The sequence below is a fragment of the Aethalodelphis obliquidens genome, unplaced genomic scaffold (assembly GCF_003676395.1).
Source record: "Aethalodelphis obliquidens isolate GAN/ISIS:26980383/991018 unplaced genomic scaffold, ASM367639v1 scaffold118, whole genome shotgun sequence".
NCBI lineage: Eukaryota > Metazoa > Chordata > Mammalia > Artiodactyla > Delphinidae > Aethalodelphis > Aethalodelphis obliquidens.
In genome coordinates, this window is record NW_020838062.1 from 3,018,860 (window position 1) to 3,036,246 (window position 17,387).

At 61.8% G+C, this 17,387-nt stretch overlaps 2 protein-coding genes across 22 annotated transcripts; both read right to left on the bottom strand.

Annotated features, from left to right (window-relative positions):
• Positions 1-3,315: 3,315 nt before the first annotated feature.
• Positions 3,316-8,186, bottom strand: NAA10 (N-alpha-acetyltransferase 10, NatA catalytic subunit). Of its 17 annotated transcripts, none has more exons than XM_027098020.1 (8): positions 7,687-8,096; positions 7,110-7,258; positions 6,599-6,657; positions 5,678-5,723; positions 5,477-5,592; positions 5,091-5,135; positions 4,303-4,387; positions 3,316-3,656 (listed from the first exon to the last, which is right to left on the bottom strand). In XM_027098020.1, the coding sequence occupies exons 1-8, from the start codon at positions 7,979-7,981 to the stop codon at positions 3,420-3,422; spliced, it is 1,032 nt and encodes a 343-aa protein (XP_026953821.1). In that variant the 5' UTR covers positions 7,982-8,096; the 3' UTR covers positions 3,316-3,419. The 17 variants fall into 17 exon arrangements, with proteins under 17 accessions (XP_026953821.1, XP_026953820.1, XP_026953819.1 ...); XM_027098019.1 differs by having other exon boundaries at positions 5,091-5,138; XM_027098018.1 differs by having other exon boundaries at positions 5,091-5,156.
• A 4-nt stretch (positions 8,187-8,190) lies between these two features.
• Positions 8,191-15,308, bottom strand: RENBP (renin binding protein). Of its 5 annotated transcripts, XM_027098009.1 has the most exons (11): positions 15,207-15,308; positions 14,823-14,941; positions 14,634-14,709; positions 14,466-14,541; positions 14,103-14,275; positions 12,610-12,834; positions 11,978-12,059; positions 11,487-11,662; positions 10,800-10,931; positions 8,444-8,531; positions 8,191-8,355 (listed from the first exon to the last, which is right to left on the bottom strand). In XM_027098009.1, exons 2-11 carry the CDS (start codon positions 14,927-14,929, stop codon positions 8,210-8,212), a joined length of 1,281 nt encoding a protein of 426 aa, XP_026953810.1. In that variant the 5' UTR covers positions 14,930-14,941; positions 15,207-15,308; the 3' UTR covers positions 8,191-8,209. The 5 variants fall into 5 exon arrangements, with proteins under 5 accessions (XP_026953810.1, XP_026953809.1, XP_026953812.1 ...); XM_027098008.1 differs by lacking the exon at positions 15,207-15,308 and having other exon boundaries at positions 14,823-15,142; XM_027098010.1 differs by lacking the exons at positions 8,191-8,355; positions 15,207-15,308 and adding an exon at positions 9,058-9,149 and having other exon boundaries at positions 14,823-15,145.
• Between the last annotated feature and the right edge of the window lie 2,079 nt (positions 15,309-17,387).

Consider the following 17,387-nt stretch of genomic DNA (forward strand, 5'->3'; position numbering starts at 1 on the left):
GAGAACAGAACGTGCCTTCACTCCCTCCAGGCCCCCTCATGGGGAGCGGGTGGGGGCGGAGGTCAGAGAACAGGCTTGGGCTAAGGTTCCCCTTCTGCTCAGCCCTGTGGGGAGGAACAAGCCTTGTTGCCCCATAGGTGGTTACCACTTCCTGCTGCCGGAAGAGACTCTTCTGCCTCCTTTCCCCGGCAGCTTGCACCTGCTGTCCTAGGCCCAGGGGACTGGGGAGGGGCAGCCTTCTTCCCTCACTCTCAGAGTAAGGCCTTACTGAGCCTGGGGGCGTCTTGGGGCCTCTCTTAGACAGGAGTGCTGGAGTTTCCCTTCACCCCTCTCTACCAACTCGAAGTCACAGGCCAGGCCGACAGGTTTTTCTCCAGTATACTGAGAAGGCAGGATGCAGGTAGCAATTGACCAGCCGGACTGGACAACTGTCTTCAGTTGGGTGGGAGGGAAATCCCTGGGGTATAGATGGTGGGGACGGGGGCGAAGGCAGTTAGGCTCTGGGCTCGTGCCCAGGGGAGGCGGGCCTGTAGGCGCTGGTGCAAGGGGTCCGGGCATGTGTGTGCGTGGATGTCCAAGTCAGGCTCTGTGCAAATGTGGGCACACGTGACCCTGACCTGCAGCTGTGGGAGGGAGGGGAGTCTGCGCAGGTACTTCCTGGCTTTCAACTGTGAGCATTTCGCTCACCCAGAAGGGGAAAACATACCTCCTCAGTTCCCTGCCCCCCACCCCCAGTACCAGGCCCTTCTCTAAGGTGCAGTGTGTGCACGGGGCACTGGGGCTTTTCGGCCTGGGAGCAGGCCAGACCCCAGCAGGAAGGCATGCCCCTCATCGGCTAAACCCAACACAACACACCTTGCCCCCTACCCTCTATCTGAGCCCTGACTGGTCGCCCAAAGTTCCTCCCCCATTCAGCAGAGCCAGGCACAGGGCTCAAGCCCGCAGGAAACTGCGGCTGAACTGGTGTCGGCGTCTACTTTCAAATGCTCTCCTTCGTCGTTTTACTTTAGGACTCCAGAAATGCTCACGTGAAGCCCCATTCAGCCACTGGTGTCAAAACTCGAGTGACTAGCCCTGGCTTTTAGGACGCTTCTTTGGCATTTAAGGCCGAACTGCTTGCTCTGTCCTCAGCTCTATTGTTCCCCTTCCAAGAATCTAAATGGTGCAGAAGGGCAGGATCAGATCTGCGGGGCCTTGCTAAGCCTGTTGACAAGTGGAGTGAACACTTGGTCCTGAGGGGTGACCGCAGGGCTGACGTGGTCAGGTCTGCTGGGTGAAGGATAGACCAGAGGGAGAAGAGATCAATGGGGAGGTTGTTAACAGATGTCCACGTCAGATGAGAGCATGAATTGGACAGTGAGGCCACTCCCATTTTCCCACAAATGAGCTTTCCAGGAGAAGTTTCACAACGGGGGTCCAGGTTGTGCACCTCTGTGTATAGGTTCATCCCCTGGGGAGACGTCCCCACAGCCCACCCCCAGTCACACGGCTAGGGAACAGGAGTTCCTGCTTTTCCCACCCTCAGCCTTCCAGCCTCTGTTCGGCACCTAGCTACTGAAGCGGCCCCTCCCAGAGCCGGGTCCTGCAGAGAAGGAGAAAGTGCTGGGCTCCAAGGGTCAGTCGGGCCTGCGGCTTCCCCTCTCTGCCCTCCGCCCTCGCCTCAGCTCCCGCCTCCGCCCAGAAAACCCAACCGCCTGGGGGCGGCCGAGCGTCAACGTGCCCTCCTGGGACGCTGGACGCGGAGAGCAGAGGGCGGGCCCGACGAGGGAGGAAGGAGTGTGCCGCAAGGCACCGTGGGAGCCTCCGCGGGCTCCCTCCCGCCAGCGCTGGGGCGCGGCCGATGTAGCGCGCATGCTCTCCCCCTTGCCCGCCCCGCCCGCCGCGCGGAGCCCAGCCCCGCCGCCGCCGTACCAATCAGAGCCTGGGAACGAAGCCCGGCGCGGCTTGCGAACCGAAAGGGACTGAAGCCAGGAGCGGAGGGCGGGGCGAGGCTCCGCCTCCGACAGCAAGCCCGCGATTTGAGCCAATCAGAACACAGCCTCCCTCCCCCCGCCAGCCCGCGCGTTAGCGGGCGCGCGCAGGCGCATCTTCCTATTTCCGGCCCGCTCACTAGCGTACCGGCTGTTAGTTGGTCACGTGGCAGGCGCCAGCCAGAGAGCGGATGGAGCTCCGTAGCAAATCATTCTGCGTAGCAGAGGAGCAGTGTGCCGTCTGCGGCAGCAGGCGCACAAGGTACAGTGACAGCTAAGGAGTGCTGAGCTCCGCTGGGAGGTGGGCGGCCCAGGCGGCCCGCCCAGGGATGAGGAGCAGCAAACAATGGCGCTGCAGCCAGAGGGAATGGCAGTGATGAAAGGCACAGGAGCCAATTTTAGGGTTAGAATTGAAGCTATGAAAAACAGAGGGCTTACAGGCTGCATGAAATGACATTATGCATTCGTCAAAACTCACGGGAGTGTACAACGCAGAGGGAAATGTAACTGTGGACTGTAGTTAACAATGTATCAATCTTGGCTCAAACACATGTTAACACTTGATACAAAATATTAATAGGAGAGGCTTCCCGGGTGGCGCAGTGGTTGAGAGGCCGCCTGCCGATGCAGGGGACGCGGGTTCGTGTCCCGGTCCGGGAAGATCCCACATGCTGCGGAGCGGCTGGGCCCGTGAGCCATGGCCGCTGAGCCTGCGCATCCGGAGCCTGTGCTCCGCGATGGGAGAGGCCACAGCAGTGAGAGGCCCGCGTACCGCAAAAAAAAAAATAATAATAATAATAGGGGAAACTGAGGGGGACGGGGGGCGGTCCACGGGAACTCTGTACTATCTGCTCACTTCTGTAAATGTAAAACCATGCTAGAAAGCAAGCCCACCGATTATTTTCAAATGAAGGCTTGGGTTAGGAAGTAGATTCAAGGGGTATCATGGTGATCGAACAGACAGGACTCGCTTTTGGTTTGCAGGGGAGGGAGGAATCAAGGACAGTTGCCAGGGCTCGAGCAACTGGGTAGCTGGTTGGGCCATTACCGAGATCAGACATTGGTAGAGAAGCTCAGCGAGCAGTTGGACTCAGGCATCTGGAACCTGGCAAGGCAGCGGCAGAGCAGGGCTCGGAAGAGGCTCCCAGAACTCCAGGGTTCCCTTCCCCCGGGACCCAAAGATGGCTCCAAGCTATCAGACATCTCCAAAGCCCCGACAAAGCTCTTCCCTTCTACTCGGGCTTGGCAGGAAGCACTGTGCCAAAAGGATGTGAGGTCCACATCCACAGGGATGCAGAAGAGCCAGAGAGGGGCATACACACACCCCCAAAAATGTGCACGCTCGCACAGGTAAACTCCCCAAGGCCACTGGGTGAAGTTTATTGTGAAACCTCTCGGGGTGAGGATGGGATGGGCAGGCCAGGGCAGGGAGAGAAGCATGTGCAGGCTCTAGGAGGCTGAGTCAGAGGCCTCTGAGCTGTCCTTGACATCGGTGCTCTCTGTGGTCTCGCTGACCTCACTGAGGTCTTTGCTGTCTCCACCGCTATCCTCCGCAGCCAGGCCCTTTTCCTCACGACTGGCCTCTCCCGAGCTCGGAAGCGAGTTGCCCTTGCCCTCCACCTTGTTCTCGATGGAGCCCAGCACCACGTGCCTGGCCTTCTCCTTCAGCTCCAGGTGCCGCCTCAGCTGCCACCAGGAGCCCGGGGAGAAACGGGAGTAAGGAGACAGCACCTAAGTCTCTAGACCACGAAGGCCCTCTCCTGCTGCCCGTGCCTTGTCCCTTGCTGGCGGCGGGGGGCAGGATGAGAGGCAGCAGAGCCAGGGCAGGAAACAGGACTGAGTCCGACTCCCAGCGGGGAGCCCTGGCACTGTCCCCTCTGGGCCTGTTTCCTGTCCTGTAAAGTGGAGGTGCTTACGGCTCCCTCACGAGGCTGCCGTGGAGCCCTCTGAATGGCCCGGGCCCCCGAGGAGCCTTGGGCAGAACCCTGACTTCTCTTCAGCCCGGTTTTGTCTGGCCCCTGAGCCTTGGAGGCCAGCCACAGCCGTCCCCAGGCCCCGCGTCTCTCAGCACGTCCAGGGGCCTCCTCCCTCTCCTCTCACAGCAGCCTCTGGGCAGGACGGGCTTCTTCCTCGGAGAATGGAATCTTGGGCCGATGGCCTTCGTTAAAGCCCTGCCGAGGTCCGGCTCCCCGCCTGCCAGCTACGGAAGCTGAGGTGAGGAGGGCCAGGACTCCCGGCCACGCAGCCTCCAACTGTCCCAGGCCACCCCTGCTCGCCTTGACTGGGGACCGCGGCCCTGGCCCCGCAGGACTCTTACCTGCAGGACTCTTACCTCATCGGCCATCTGGGTGAGATCCCGCTTCATCGCGTATGCGTCTTCTCCATCTGCATAGTATTTGGGCTCCACTTCGCTGATCCTGGGGGCAGCAGGTGGAGAGAAGGAGGGCAACCCAAATCGGGGGCAATTCTCCTCAGCCTTCTGGTATCATCTGCTAGTGGGGCAGGGTGTCATTGCCCCCCCAAGGACCCTTTGGGAGACATTTCCAACATGGTCTTCCCTCTGCTTTCTCCAACAGTAAGTAGCACCCAGCTCCTTTATTCCCCCCCACCACTGGCATCCTGCCACTGCCCCTCGTCCCTAACCTGGCCACCAAGGATCTGTGTCTGTGGTTTCCTGTGAACTGAAGCCCTGAATTTGGCAGTCCCCTCCCCTCCCCTCCCCGCCCTGCTCCCTGTCACTTCCTGGGCATGCATGGCTGGCTCGTATGCCTAACAATTGGAACCGGGGAGGGGTGCTGCGGCCTGGGCCTCTGTTCTTGGTGGTCGTTACCAGGCAGCGTGGCCCCTAGCCACCCAGGTCTGCATACACACTGGGCACCCTGCCAGCCTTAAGACCCTAGAACTGTCAACCACCAGAGGCATTTGCATCCAGGCCAAAGATCCTGCCTCAAATACCCAGCCCGGAGGCCACTTCCCTTCCCAACAGTCCCTCCTCGTCCCCCACCAAGCTGAAGCTGACGCTGTCTCAGTGGGCCCTCCACGGACAGCCCATCTCAGCCACCTGGATAAGCCAGACCTGGGGACCATCCCACTCCATGAGAAAAATCTAGATCTACTTACTGAAAGTTGAGGGTGTTGGAATAGAGGTGCAGAGCGGCCCGGTTACTGCAGGGGAATAAGGCACTGCTGAGCTGTACAGACGAGGCCAGGCAGGGACAGCACGTCCAGGTCCTGCCCCTCCTCCCGGTCCCCCTCCCCACTAAGCCCACTTCCCGATCTTCTCCAAAAGCCAAGGCAGCCCAGGATCCACATCGAGGCAGTATCCCCGCTGGTGGTGGTGGGATGAATTGGGAGATTGGGATTGACATATATACACGAATATGTATAAAATAGATAACTGATAAGAACCTGCTGTATAAAAATAAATAAAATAAAATTCAAAAAAGACCCAACAAAACAGACAGTATCCCCCTACCCACCCCCCTTCCCTCGGCCCTGGCTTCCACCTCTTCCTGACATGCAGAGAGACGTATTTGGCATTGAAGTTCTCGATCATGGCTCGGGAGGCCTGGTCCATCAGCTTCTGAGCCAGGCCAAGGCGCCGGTGGGAACGCTTCACAGCCTGGTGGGAGAAAGGTGGGACCTCGGGGCGGCTCCAACTAACTTCCGCCCCCGCCCCCACCAGACCCTGGGTGGGCCCTACGCACCAGCGAGGTGATGTGTCCATGGGGCACGTCGTCCGGGTCCTCTTCCCTAGAGCAAGAAGAAAGGAGAGGGGCTAGGCGTGAACCCCAAAGTGCGTCCAGTCCCGGGACAGGGGAGAGCCAGGACTCTCCAAACCCCAGGCAGCAGCCAAAAGACATGTGCAGCGTCAGTGGAATACTGTTCAGGGCTAAAACGAAAGGAGCTCTCGGGCTTCCTTGGTGGTGCAGTGGTTGAGAGTCCGCCTGCCGATGCAGGAGACACAGGTTCGTGCCCCGGTCCGGGAGGATCCCACGTGCCGCGGAGCGGCTGGGCCCGTGAGCCATGGCCGCTGAGCCTGCGCATCCGGAGCCTGTGCTCCGCAACGGGAGAGGCCACAGCAGTGAGAGGCCCGCGTACCGGAAAAAAAAAAACTCTCAAGCCATGAAAAGATGTGGGGGGAGACTTCAATGCATATGACTTAAGTGAAAGGTGGTCTGAAATGGCTACATACTGTATGATTCTAATCATATGACCTTCTGGAGAAGGCGAAAGTATGGAGACAGTAAAGAGATCAGTGGTTCCCGGGGAGAGGGGAGGGAGGGAGGGAGGGCAGTGAAACTACTCTGTTTGATACTATAGTATCGGATACTTGTTATACCTTTGTCCATGGAGTGTAGAACTACTACTCAAAGAGTAAAACAATGTAACTATGGGTTTCTGCAATAATGTAACAGCATCGGTTCACCCATTGTAACAAATTTGCCACAAGATGTTAATGTGAGAGGAAACTGCACTAAACGAACAGTCTATTAATTAACAAAACGAAACAAACAAACCCAACCCAACCCAGGCAGCAGCCATCAGACGCGTGCGGTGTCGGTGTCCCTCCTCCCCCCACCCCCACGGCAGGCACCAGGCTTGTCCCTCCGTCCTTGGTGACTCACATTTTGGCCAGGACATACCCCACAATCTTCCCATTCTCATCCTCAGCGATGTAAGAGAGCTGGGTGACAGGGAGGAAAGAGAAGGCAGAAAACAAGTTCCTGTCAGAGCTGGAGGCGCCCTTATCGGACACCTGGCCCCAGCGCCTGCCTGTCGCTGTGTGCATGACAGACAGAAGCCCATCGGGCAGCGAGTTCAGTGACAGCTCCTGACCTCCAGGCCAAGTGGCTTGGTTTTCCCACATCACACCGTGCCCCCTTTCCTTAACCCAGAAGAAGCGGACAGACACAGGTGGGAATACTGCCCCTACCTTGGCCCTGTTCTTCGGCCCTCTTCAAGGCGCCTCTATCCATCTCCCGCCACCCCAGCCGGAAACACTCAGGGCCTCATTGACCCATGCGCCCCCCGGACTCTTCACGACCTTGCGCGACCTCGCCGGCTCGTCCCAAGCCGACCCAGGGTGGAATTTCCTTGGCCTGGTTTCCCTCATCCCCAAATTCAACAGCTGCCCACCTGGGGCCAGGAAAGGCCATGGTAGAAATAATATTTCATCTGGTAGTTCTCGGGCAGGCACAGGAGGTTGCAGTGCTGCATGTTCATCAGGTCCTCTGGCTGCGGGAGAGGACGGCAGTGGAATGCAGTCAGGCTGGGGGCTGCGGTGACTAAGTAGGCCTCGGTCGTGTTAGAACCCTGCTCTGTCTACTCAGCGACCCCCGCCCCCCCACAGGGCTGGGCGGGCGCTGGGACTATCTGTCTCCGCACAGGCCTGGCCCACAGCCGCTGTGCAAAAACTGACTGTTCCAGGAATGAACGTTGAGCTCCAGGAAGCTCCCCGACACCATCCAACGGAAACCCGACATCCGGAAAGAAGGAGTTCGCAGCCCCGGCCCTGCGCCCCTGGCTCCCCCGGCCTCCTCTTCGGGTAGATCCAGCCCCACGGGGACGTGGCCTTCACTTTTCCGCGCCGGGCGGCCGAGGGCGCCCAGGGCGGCTAGCCCGGTGATCGGCCGGGCCCATCGGGAGCACGCGCACGCGGCCACCGGGCCCCGCTCCCACGCGGCGCGGACAGCCTCCGGCCCCGGCCCCTCACCCTTGCATTGCGGATGTTCATAACGGCGGCGGGGCTCGCGGCTCCCAGCGGGTCGTGAACGCGCAGTCAGCTGCCACCGCGCTCCGAAGCGACGCCGGGGCTGCCAGGCCGGGGCTGGGGCTGGGGCTGGGGCCGGGGCTGGGGCTGGGGCTGGATCTGGATCTGGATCTGGATCTGGGTCCAGGATCGCGGGGACGGCGGCGGAAGAGGAGGCGCGCGCCGGGCCCGGCCACCGGCCGGAAGTGCGCGCCGCCGAGCCCGCCCGCCGGGCCCGCCCTCCCGGCCGCTCGGCCATGCGCAGGGAGGGCCAAGGGCGGGGTGGGGCCGCTCCGCGGGGCGGGCCGGGCCAATGGCCGGGCGGGCCCCGGCGCGGGGCGGGCCTGTTGGCAGGGTGGGAGGGTCCAGCGCGCGGGGCGGGTCACTGGCAGGGCGAGCAGGTGCCCTCCAGCCAAAGGCGGCGGTTGGTTCCCCACCCGACACCCCACAGACGCTCACACACACGGGCAGTGGAGCAGGCTTGGCTTTATTCTGCGCCTCGGCGGGCGGGGTCGGCGGGCGGAGACCGGGCGCTGAGGGCCGGGGCCGGGGCCGAGGCCGGGGCGAGGCGGCTCAGCAGGTCACTCAGCATCTCCTCGCACATGGCGAGGCACCGCGGCACGTGGAAGCAGCCTGCGGGGAGAGGCGGGACGGCGGGTTGGGAGGGCCGTGGGCAGCCGAGTGCCCCGAGCCCCTGGGCCCCGCTCTTTCCCCCACTCACCTTTGAAAGGACCCCCCTTGATGGTGAGGGCGATCTTCCCTTCTCGGTTCAGGTAGCCAAACCATTCCCCGTACTCGGGATCGCGAAACTGCAGTAACAGTGAGGCAGTGACAGGCAGCGCCTGCAGGAACCGCCCAGATGCCACAGGCCTGGGAAAGGGGCGTTCACCGGTCCCACTAAACCGCTACCTGGGGTCAGAGCCCGGGCTGACCCGCGGCTCCAGAATCAGTGCTCTTAAATGAGGCCCCGCCTCCTGGACAAATATGAAAGCAAGGGGCTTTTCCTTTTCCTTTTTCTTGTGTGTGGGGGGGTGGAGTTTTGAGTCTGCAGCTAGTTACCCCACCTGGGGAAGGGGCCGCAGGCTGTGAGATGAAACCTTGCAAGATGGAATTTAAAACAAAAACAAAAACAAAAACCCTGCTTCGGACTACTGAGCTTGCGCTCTAGAGCCCGTGCGCCACAAATACCGAAGCCCGCGCGCCTAGAGCCGGTGCTACCGACCGCAGTGAGAAGTCCGCGCGCAGCAACGAAGACCCAGCGCAGCCAAAAGTAAATAAATATAATTAAAAAAAATAACAATGTAAAAAGAAACGGAACCCTGAGGAAGTGCTGACCTGCCATGTAACTTTGTAACAAGTTATTCCTTTGGAGCTCCTGTTCCCTGCTTCAGAGGACTGTCTTGCCGTGGATGAGATTGTAGATAGCGCTACATTGTAGATATCCCGTACAGAGGTCTGACTTCTCCCTTGCTCACCACAGGTCCCAAACACATCTCCCCCTCCCTCGGAGCCACCTGAAGCCTGCCCCTGCCCAGCAGCTCTGTTGACCCTTTCCAAATTCCTCGCTTCTCTCCTGCCCAATTCCTTCCAGATGCTCCAGGATAGACCTCAGAGCCCTGGCCTAGGCCCTTCCTCCCCAGATAGACCCCCGAGTGGAACCCCTTCTCAGAAGGACCATAGAAGAAATCAGTGACATTGAAGTCCACTACCAAAAATGTCTTTTTAAATGGGGACCTATGAGTAGGTGTATTCTTCATAGGGGGTAAAACTAGTTCTGTATCTGTTCGTTCTATCTTCCCAGTGATATTACCCATGTCCTTACTTATTATTCGACTACTGGATATGACACGGGAAGATAACAAAGGATTTGACTGTTTTCCTGTCCAGCCTTTCCATGGATGTCTGAATTTTTGCTTTCTGTATTATGACGATTAGTGCATAGTGAATTACCTGTTGTTTATAACTTTTGTGATTGTTCAGTACAATCTCTCTTTCTTGAAAATGTATTCCTTAAATTTCACTTTATGCGGTTAAGAGCGATCACCTCGAACACATGTTCTCTATGAACGCATTCAATCTTAACATATATCGCCTCTGGTCTTGTGGCTCCCGTGTTTGGAAGCAGTGACGAGCGTGTGCAGTACTTGGAGATGCCTCTCTAACCACAGCATAACACGAACACATTTGGAATTTACTGGTGACAAAGTCGGACGCTGCTAATACTGTGGTTCACTGCTTTCATTCATGATGGACGTGAAAGCTGGATTTCAGTTAGAGGTTAGTGCAAATAACGGTGGAATTTTCTCTCAGGTTTCAAAGCCCACAGACCTCAGAATAAGACCCCCCTGTTGTAATGCCTCCCGTACTGGGGTTTACTAATGGAGTGAGTCGTGGCTTTAGAAACACATCGGGAATCTGCCTTCGTTCCCCGTCACGCTCAGCGCCCGAGGTGCCCGTCGGCAGCAGCTGGCACAGCTCATCGCTCTGCTCACGGCACTTGGGCCTCTGCGGGGGGGCGAGGGGGCTGGCTTCCTTCCTACCTCGCAGATGATTCTCTCTCCTTTGCTGGGCCTGCCTATTCCCTCTTCTCCTTTCCTTCTGTACTCCAAGGTTACCTTGCCTCACGTGGCCAGCCCACACCTCTCCCGCTCGACCGCACTCTGACCCCTGAGCCGCTGCAGCTCCCACCCCCGGCCAGGCCCCCACTCACTAGCCAGGATGACAGCCACAGCCCGGTCTCCCTGCCTTCGCCTAGTGCCCTCTGGCCTCCCCTCCTGAAGCCCCAGCTTTTTTCCTTCCCACTAGCCCCCCAGTCCCCTGACCTTGCTTTATTTCCCAGAGCTCTCATCACCATCTGTGTTTGCTGGTTTACTTGTTTATGGTCAGTCCCACCAGCACCAAATGTGAGCTCCAGTGGGGCAGGGGCCACTCTCTTGACTGAACGGAGGGCACCAGGGCCGGGACTTCCAGGAACTCTCAGACCTACTGAGGGAACACGTCCGGCGAGGGGGGGAAGGAGGGGGTGTGCCGTGCCTGCGGTCTCCTCCACACCGCTGAGGCCAGGAAGCAGCACTTACCTGGCGGAAAGTGTACTCGGCCACCTGGTAGAAGATGTTCAGCAAGGCGGAGTCCCCGCTCTCACTGTAGCCCATGAGGAAGGCGATCATGGCTTCGCTGTGCGGCCACCAGAGCTTCATGGCCCACTCCAGCTGAGAGCAGAGCGGAGGCAGGCATCTGAGAGCCCTGGACCCCACTCCACCACCCCTGTCAGCAGGAGAGTCACCCCCATCTTTCGGGCCCTGGCTCAGACTCCATCTGGCCCAAGCTCTTGGAGCTTAACCACGGGACGAACGCCTCTGGGGGCCTTAACCGCCCATCAGATCGCGACTAGCTTCCTGAGGCAGATGTAGCCCAAGCGGCCCCTCCCAAAGGGCAGGGCTGGGGTGGGCGCCCCTTGAGCCCTGGAATCGCAACCCCGGCTGCTCCCACTGCTGATGCCTTAGGGTCACTCAGAGAGCCTTTCCAAGATGAAGGGCCATGTGTCTCCGCGTGGGCATGGCCTGCGCTCCCTCACGGCCTCCCTGTGCATGTGAGCTTGAGGGCCACCGGCACAGGAGTCGAGCTTCCCACTGGGGTCACACCAGGCAGGTTCACTCCTCTGAGCCCCGGGTCCCCCTCTCTGAAATGGGTGATGACAACACGCACCTCCCTGGGCAGAAAGCCTTCGACAGGCTAGTACCATGTAGCCCTGGGTACATTCCCACCTGGGTGGGGCATAGGCCGTCAGCATCCTGGAAGTAGAAGAGACCTCCATGGTCGGGGTCCCATCCAGAGCGGAAAGGCAACAATAGGAACTTGTCGATAACGTGGGCTCGAAGTTTGGGGTCACCTCTCCGGACGGCGTGACGGAGCAGGAACCAGCCAGCTTCCAGCGCGTGGCCTGGTGAGGGCTCGGGTAAGGTAGGCCACGTGTCCTCCCCCAGGCGGGGGACTCAAGCGCTGTGCTGACCGCTGACTCCCTTCCTCTCTGCCCCACTGTGGGGCCTGCTTTGAGCCCCCCAGCCCTGCCGGTCTGCCCCAGAGTCACCCTCCTGCTGCTGACACGCCAGTGTGGGAGGCCCGTCCCTCCTCCCCTGCCTGGTCCTCGGTGCGCTGAGGGCGGAGGGAGGAGGGCACTCCCTGCATCTGGAGTCCAGAACCAAGGCTGAGCGCCCCCCTCCAACCGGGCCGCCCCCCAGCCCACCCCGCCCCTCACCTGGGTTCTGGTGTCTCCCCAGGCAGCCAGAAAGCCCCTCGCCATCCTCTGACACATTCTCCAGCACAGCCTGCCCACCCCTCTGCCGAGGGAGGAGTAGAAGGTAGCTTGGCCTTCAGCACCCCCTGACCCCCGCCCCATCATCCAACAAGAAAGACGCACCCTCCCACGCCCCCTCCCTCCTGATCTGCAGGCTTGGGTGGCCTCACTCGGAGGGCCTTTGGAGGAGGAGCCGATTCACTCCCAAGGGTCTGGACCTGTCCTAACCCTTGCTTTGGGCCTGGGCCCCTGACGTGGGGAGCGTAAGGCACTGAGCGGAGGCTGAGACTGGGGGGACTGGGCTGTGCAGAGGCCTGGGACGAAGCTGAGTCCGGCCAGGTTTCCTGCTCCCTGACGTGCCTGGGGCTCTGGCACCCACCCCGGCTCCCCCGGGGCCCTCCTTCCCTTCCCGAGGGTTCTGGGCCCGCACCTCGCCCCATCTCCCTGTCTGTAAAGGGAGCCATCGGCGCCCGGCTCCGGGGGTGGGTGCGGGCGGAGGAGGCGCCCCGGGGGTGGGGCGTAGGGGGTCGCCCTGCCCCCAGCTCCCCAGGCCCTGTCTGGCGGCCGCCGTCCGCCCGCTGCCCTGCCCCCACCTGCACGTGCCGCAGAATCCTCCGAGCGCACCAGTCCCCCAGCTCCGCGTAGCTGCCCGCCAGCTCGTCGTCGGCCTCCCCGAGCTGCTCCACCAGGCTGAGAAGCATCATAGGCACCGCCATGGACTCCGCGGCCGGGGCCCCAGGGAGCTGGGGCCGGCCCAGCCCAGAGGGGTCCTCCCGCACCCAGTGCACGATCTGATCCATCATCTCCACCGCTTCGCTCTGGGGAGGGATGAGGGGAGGCCCAGGCTGAGGCTGCATCCCATCTAGTCTGGTACCCCAGGTGCCGACCTGCTGGGTCCCCAGCCCTGGGGTGGGAGAACCATGTACTCCCAGCCACTCATAGGACACCTTCACCAAGGCCTACTCTGGGCCTGGCCCCGGGCTGGGGGCTAGGGCTCCCACTCTGGGGGCGTAGACCATTCCCAGACAGTGAGGTCACGTTTGAAAGCAAGAGGGGGCCCAGGGAGGAGGGAGCGGCCCTGTCCCGGCCAGGGCAGGGCACGGATTGATCCCTGTGAAACTGAGCAGGACCCTGCAGAGCCTTCTGGGGGGTAGAGCCCCTGTGTCCCCCGCCTCTTGTCTGTAGAAAAGCTTTAGCCTCCAAGGCCTTCCCCGAGTTCCAAAGAGCAAATATAATCATAGAAGTGAGAAAATGCAGAAGCAGAGGAAAACAGATAAGCAACACAAAATAATAATAGTTTAGCCGTAAGAGAGAGTCATGGACCTTTAGTTACTCCTCAGGGGCTATAGATCATACCCTGAGTCATATCCCTGAGTTGTTTTGCAGATACTAAGACCCCCACTGGGCGGAAGAAGGTAAGGGCGTGCTGACCACCGGCGTGTAGACCCCAGACCACTGGAACCAGAAGGCTGATGATGTTGACTCCCTCCCGAAATACCACCTGGTTACCTCACCACCAAGCAGTCAGAAGAACGTCCATAAGCTGATCAGGTATCCCGCCACCCCCTCCCTCACCTTGCCTTCAAAAGCCCTTCCCTGGTGGCGCAGTGGTTGAGAGTCCGCCTGCCGATGCAGGGGACACGGGTTCGTGCCCCGGTCCGGGAAGATCCCACATGCCGCGGAGCGGTTGGGCCCGTGAGCCATGGCCACTGAGCCTGTGCGTCCGGAGCCTGTGCTCCGCAATGGGTGAGAGGACCGCGTACCGCAGCCCTTCCCCGGAAGCCATCGGGGAGTTAGGGTCTTTTGAGCAAGACCTGCCCTTTCTCCTTGCTTGGAGGCTCGCAATACACCCTGCACTTTCCTTCACCTGTAGACGCACAGTGACAGTACAGTGCAACAAGGGGGGGGGTGTCACCAGCAGCCCTGGGCTGTGGGGGCCCAGAGTAAGGACTGACGGTGACGACAGACCCGGCCCTGCACGCAGGATCCAGGGAGGGGCTCGCATGCTGAATGGGAATGCTCTGGCAGCCGTGCCCAGGACAGGCGAGGGCACGGAGACACACAGGGCAGCCTTCCTCCCATGCACCTGGTACTGCGCGTCCCCTGTCACCCTCCACAGCTCATTCATGGCCATGGTGTAGAAACACTCGCTGAAGATGGTCCGCTGCACCTTGACCGGGCGGCCGTCCCTCGTCAGCACAAAGGCACACTTCTTTGCAGGAGGTGCCACTCGGGCATAACGCAGCAAAAATTCGCCACCTGCTGGTCGGGAAGGTGGCCTGCTAGAATTTGGGTGAGGATGCCACCGCCTCCCCCTTCCTCCCTACCTGCGAGCATACCGGGCCCTTTGCTGCTTCTAGACCCCTCTAAGAACTAGGCACCTAGGAGCACGCGTGCTACAGAGTGACTTGGAGCGGCCTCTGGGGAGATGGGGACCCGGAGGGGGCACCTGCTTTAGCCGCATTCAGAAGCTCAGGGCGGCGGAAGCGCTCAAGCTTGCGGTACAGGCGACAATACATCCACACCTGTGGGGGAGTGGAGGAAACACGGCTTAAGTCGGGAGCGGCCCAGTCCTCGGGGCCGGGATGACGGCAAGTCACGGGTACCCCTGTCGTACCTGCCTCCCCTGCAGCCAGACGTACTTGAGGTCGTCATACACCTGCCCGTCACGGCCAAGGCACGTGAAGAAGCCCCTGTGGGCCCCACGCAGTGTTAGCCGAGCCCAGCAGGCCTGAGTCAGCTGAGTGAGGTGGGGACTCAGCAGGGGCAGGGACCCCGCCCAGGGCCCGAGCAGGGCGAGGCGCACCCGTGCTCCTGGTCGTGGGAGTGCTCCAACCAGAAAGCCACCACGACATCCAGCTCGTGCTCCACCCGCTCCTTCCAGGCCTGCAGGGTCTCTCTCTCCTTCTCCATGTCCTGGGAAACTTGCACTTGGAGGCACAGCTCCCCCTCAGACCTCCCCATCTTTCCGGGTCCCAGCCTCCTCAGTGGGCCCCTTGGTGGCCCAGCTCACCCCAGGCTCGAGTGGACCCCAGGGCTGGGTCCCCCAGGCCCCCAGGCCTCGGGACCCAGCCCTGTGCGGGTCTGCCCTCCAGACCCAGACCCGCCCCAGGACTGACCCCGCCGCCCTGGGGCGCCTCCAGGACAAGCCCTCCCCCCCCCACCCCCTCCCGGGTCCCACACCACTGGCCTGCCACACTCGGAGACTCCCGCTCGTCCCCCCCTCTCCTCCAGGAAGGCGCTCGGAGCCGAGCTGGTCGCGGTCGCGTGACTGTCACTCAGCTGACCCAGCCTAGCCCCACCCACCCCTCCTCCCCGGGGTTCCGCCCGGGCCTGGGGGCAGAGCCCGCAGCGGGGGCTGGGCTTGGCCGGCTTGCGACTCCACCCCGGCCTCCAGCTGCGCCCCGACTCTTGGCCCACCCCACCTTTGGGCGGCAGAGTCCCGCGGAGCCCCTCTGCTGGGCAGCCTCCGCTCAAGATCCTCCCGGTGGGAAGTGCTGGGTGAGCTGGCAGGAGGAAGGTCCGGGACGGGGGGGCGGGGGGGTCCAGCAGGGGGCTGGACAGGGCGGGGCGCGGGCCCAGGTGCAGCAGGAGAGAGCAGCTGGATGGCTGAACGCCTCGGCTCCTCTGACCTGGGCCCCACAGCGGGGCAAGTCCTCTCTGATGAACCAGCCCCTCAGCACCTGACCTGTTGGCCCCAGTGACGGCAGCTCGAAGGCCAGGCAAGAGGGGGCATCCTGGGCCCTCTCCGCCGTCACACCCCCGAGTTCTCCAGGTGTATCTTCTAGCACCCGTATCTGATTTTCACTTCACGGCTCTGTGACTGTCTGATTAGGTCAGGTGCTCTGAAGAAGGCTGGCCGAACTGTCACCTGCTTGCCCAGCCAACGGAAGAATTATGTGGAGGGGGCGTTCCAGGGACCCTGGGCTCCCAGTGGGGCTCAGGGAAGCTTGGCCTTCAGGGTCCGTCGCCCCGTCTTCCGGAAGGAGGGACAGCAGCCCAGGAGTGTCCCACAGCCCTGGGACAGGGGCCTGGCGCCCCTGCGGCTCCCGCAGCTGTGCGCTGGTCCCGACAGCACGGGGGACCGGCAGCTGGTGTGCCCTGTGGCTGCTGTGCCCCTCCACCCTCCGCCTTCCCTCGTGCCTGCTGAGGGGGGTCCCAGCCGTGGGCCCAGCTGCGCTGGTGTCAGCCGCCTGCCTGCGGATCCCCTGCCTTCCTGGCACTCTGTCTCCCTCATGCCTAGGCAAGGAGGAGCCTTGCTATGGGGAGGGTTCTAAGGTTCTTACGGGTGGCCCCCAGCCCTGGGTCCCAATCCCGAGGTGAGAGCCGGCGGCGTTCCCGTCCCTGTGCGGGGCTGGAGCCCAGTATTTTGAGACCGGTGCTGAAGACACCAGCAGCGTGGCCCTGGCCGTCCAGAGAGCCGTGCAAGTGAGCAGAGGGACGACGGGTGGGCGGCAGGAACCTGGCGCCCCTCCCCCCCACGCTGTGAGCATCCACAGAACTGCGTACCATGTGTCTGGCAGATCTGCACAGGCCCCTTCTTTCCCGAGTCCCCCAGGTGGGCCCCCCTCCCCCGGCTGCCCCGCATCCCCCCACCCCCCACCCCTGCACGTTCCTTCTCCTGCTCTAGCCTGAAGGACACGTGCCTGCCGCTCTCCCTGGGCCTCTGTCCCCGCCAACCTCCAAAAGCTGTGAGGCGCCTGGGCTCTGAGTCAGGTCAGAGTCGGTGTGGTGGAGGCCCGACAGGACCCCACACTCATGAGACCCCGCGCTTCCAGCGGAGGGAGTACCAGGGACAGGGGCGCACTCTGGGGGGCCTCTTGGGCGAGGCGCCGTTGGGCGTCCGCGGGTTAGAGAGGGAGGAGGTGGCTTTTGGTACCAGAGCGACTTGCCAAGAGCGGGGAATGAGGCAGGGCCCCCGGATCCCTGTCAGAGTGCGGGGCCCGCAGCGAGGCTGTGCTGAGCCTCGGCCGCCTCACCCCGCGCTCTGCGGAGCTCCCGTCTGGTCCACGCTGAGGACGACCTCTGCCCGTCTTACCCTGGGTACGGCACCACCCTAGCGATAGCAGCCCACCCCAACAGTGCAACTGTCACAGTTGGTTCAACAGAAGCTCTGCTGCCCCCCCCCTTGGGGGCCCTGGCCCGTGTGCAGGAAGGGCAGACAAGGAGTCACTCGGGCAACGCCCACTGAGCACCAGACGGGAGGAGCCACCCCTCGGTTGACGCCGGGCTCTCCTGCAGATCTGACATCCCGGGGGCTCTCCGGGGTCTGTGAGCGCTCAGTGGCAGGTGCTCGGCCCTGGCCAACCGTCCGAGGAGGGTGGCGGCTGGTGACCTGCCAGGCCTTGGACCCAGTCCCCTGTCCGCTGGT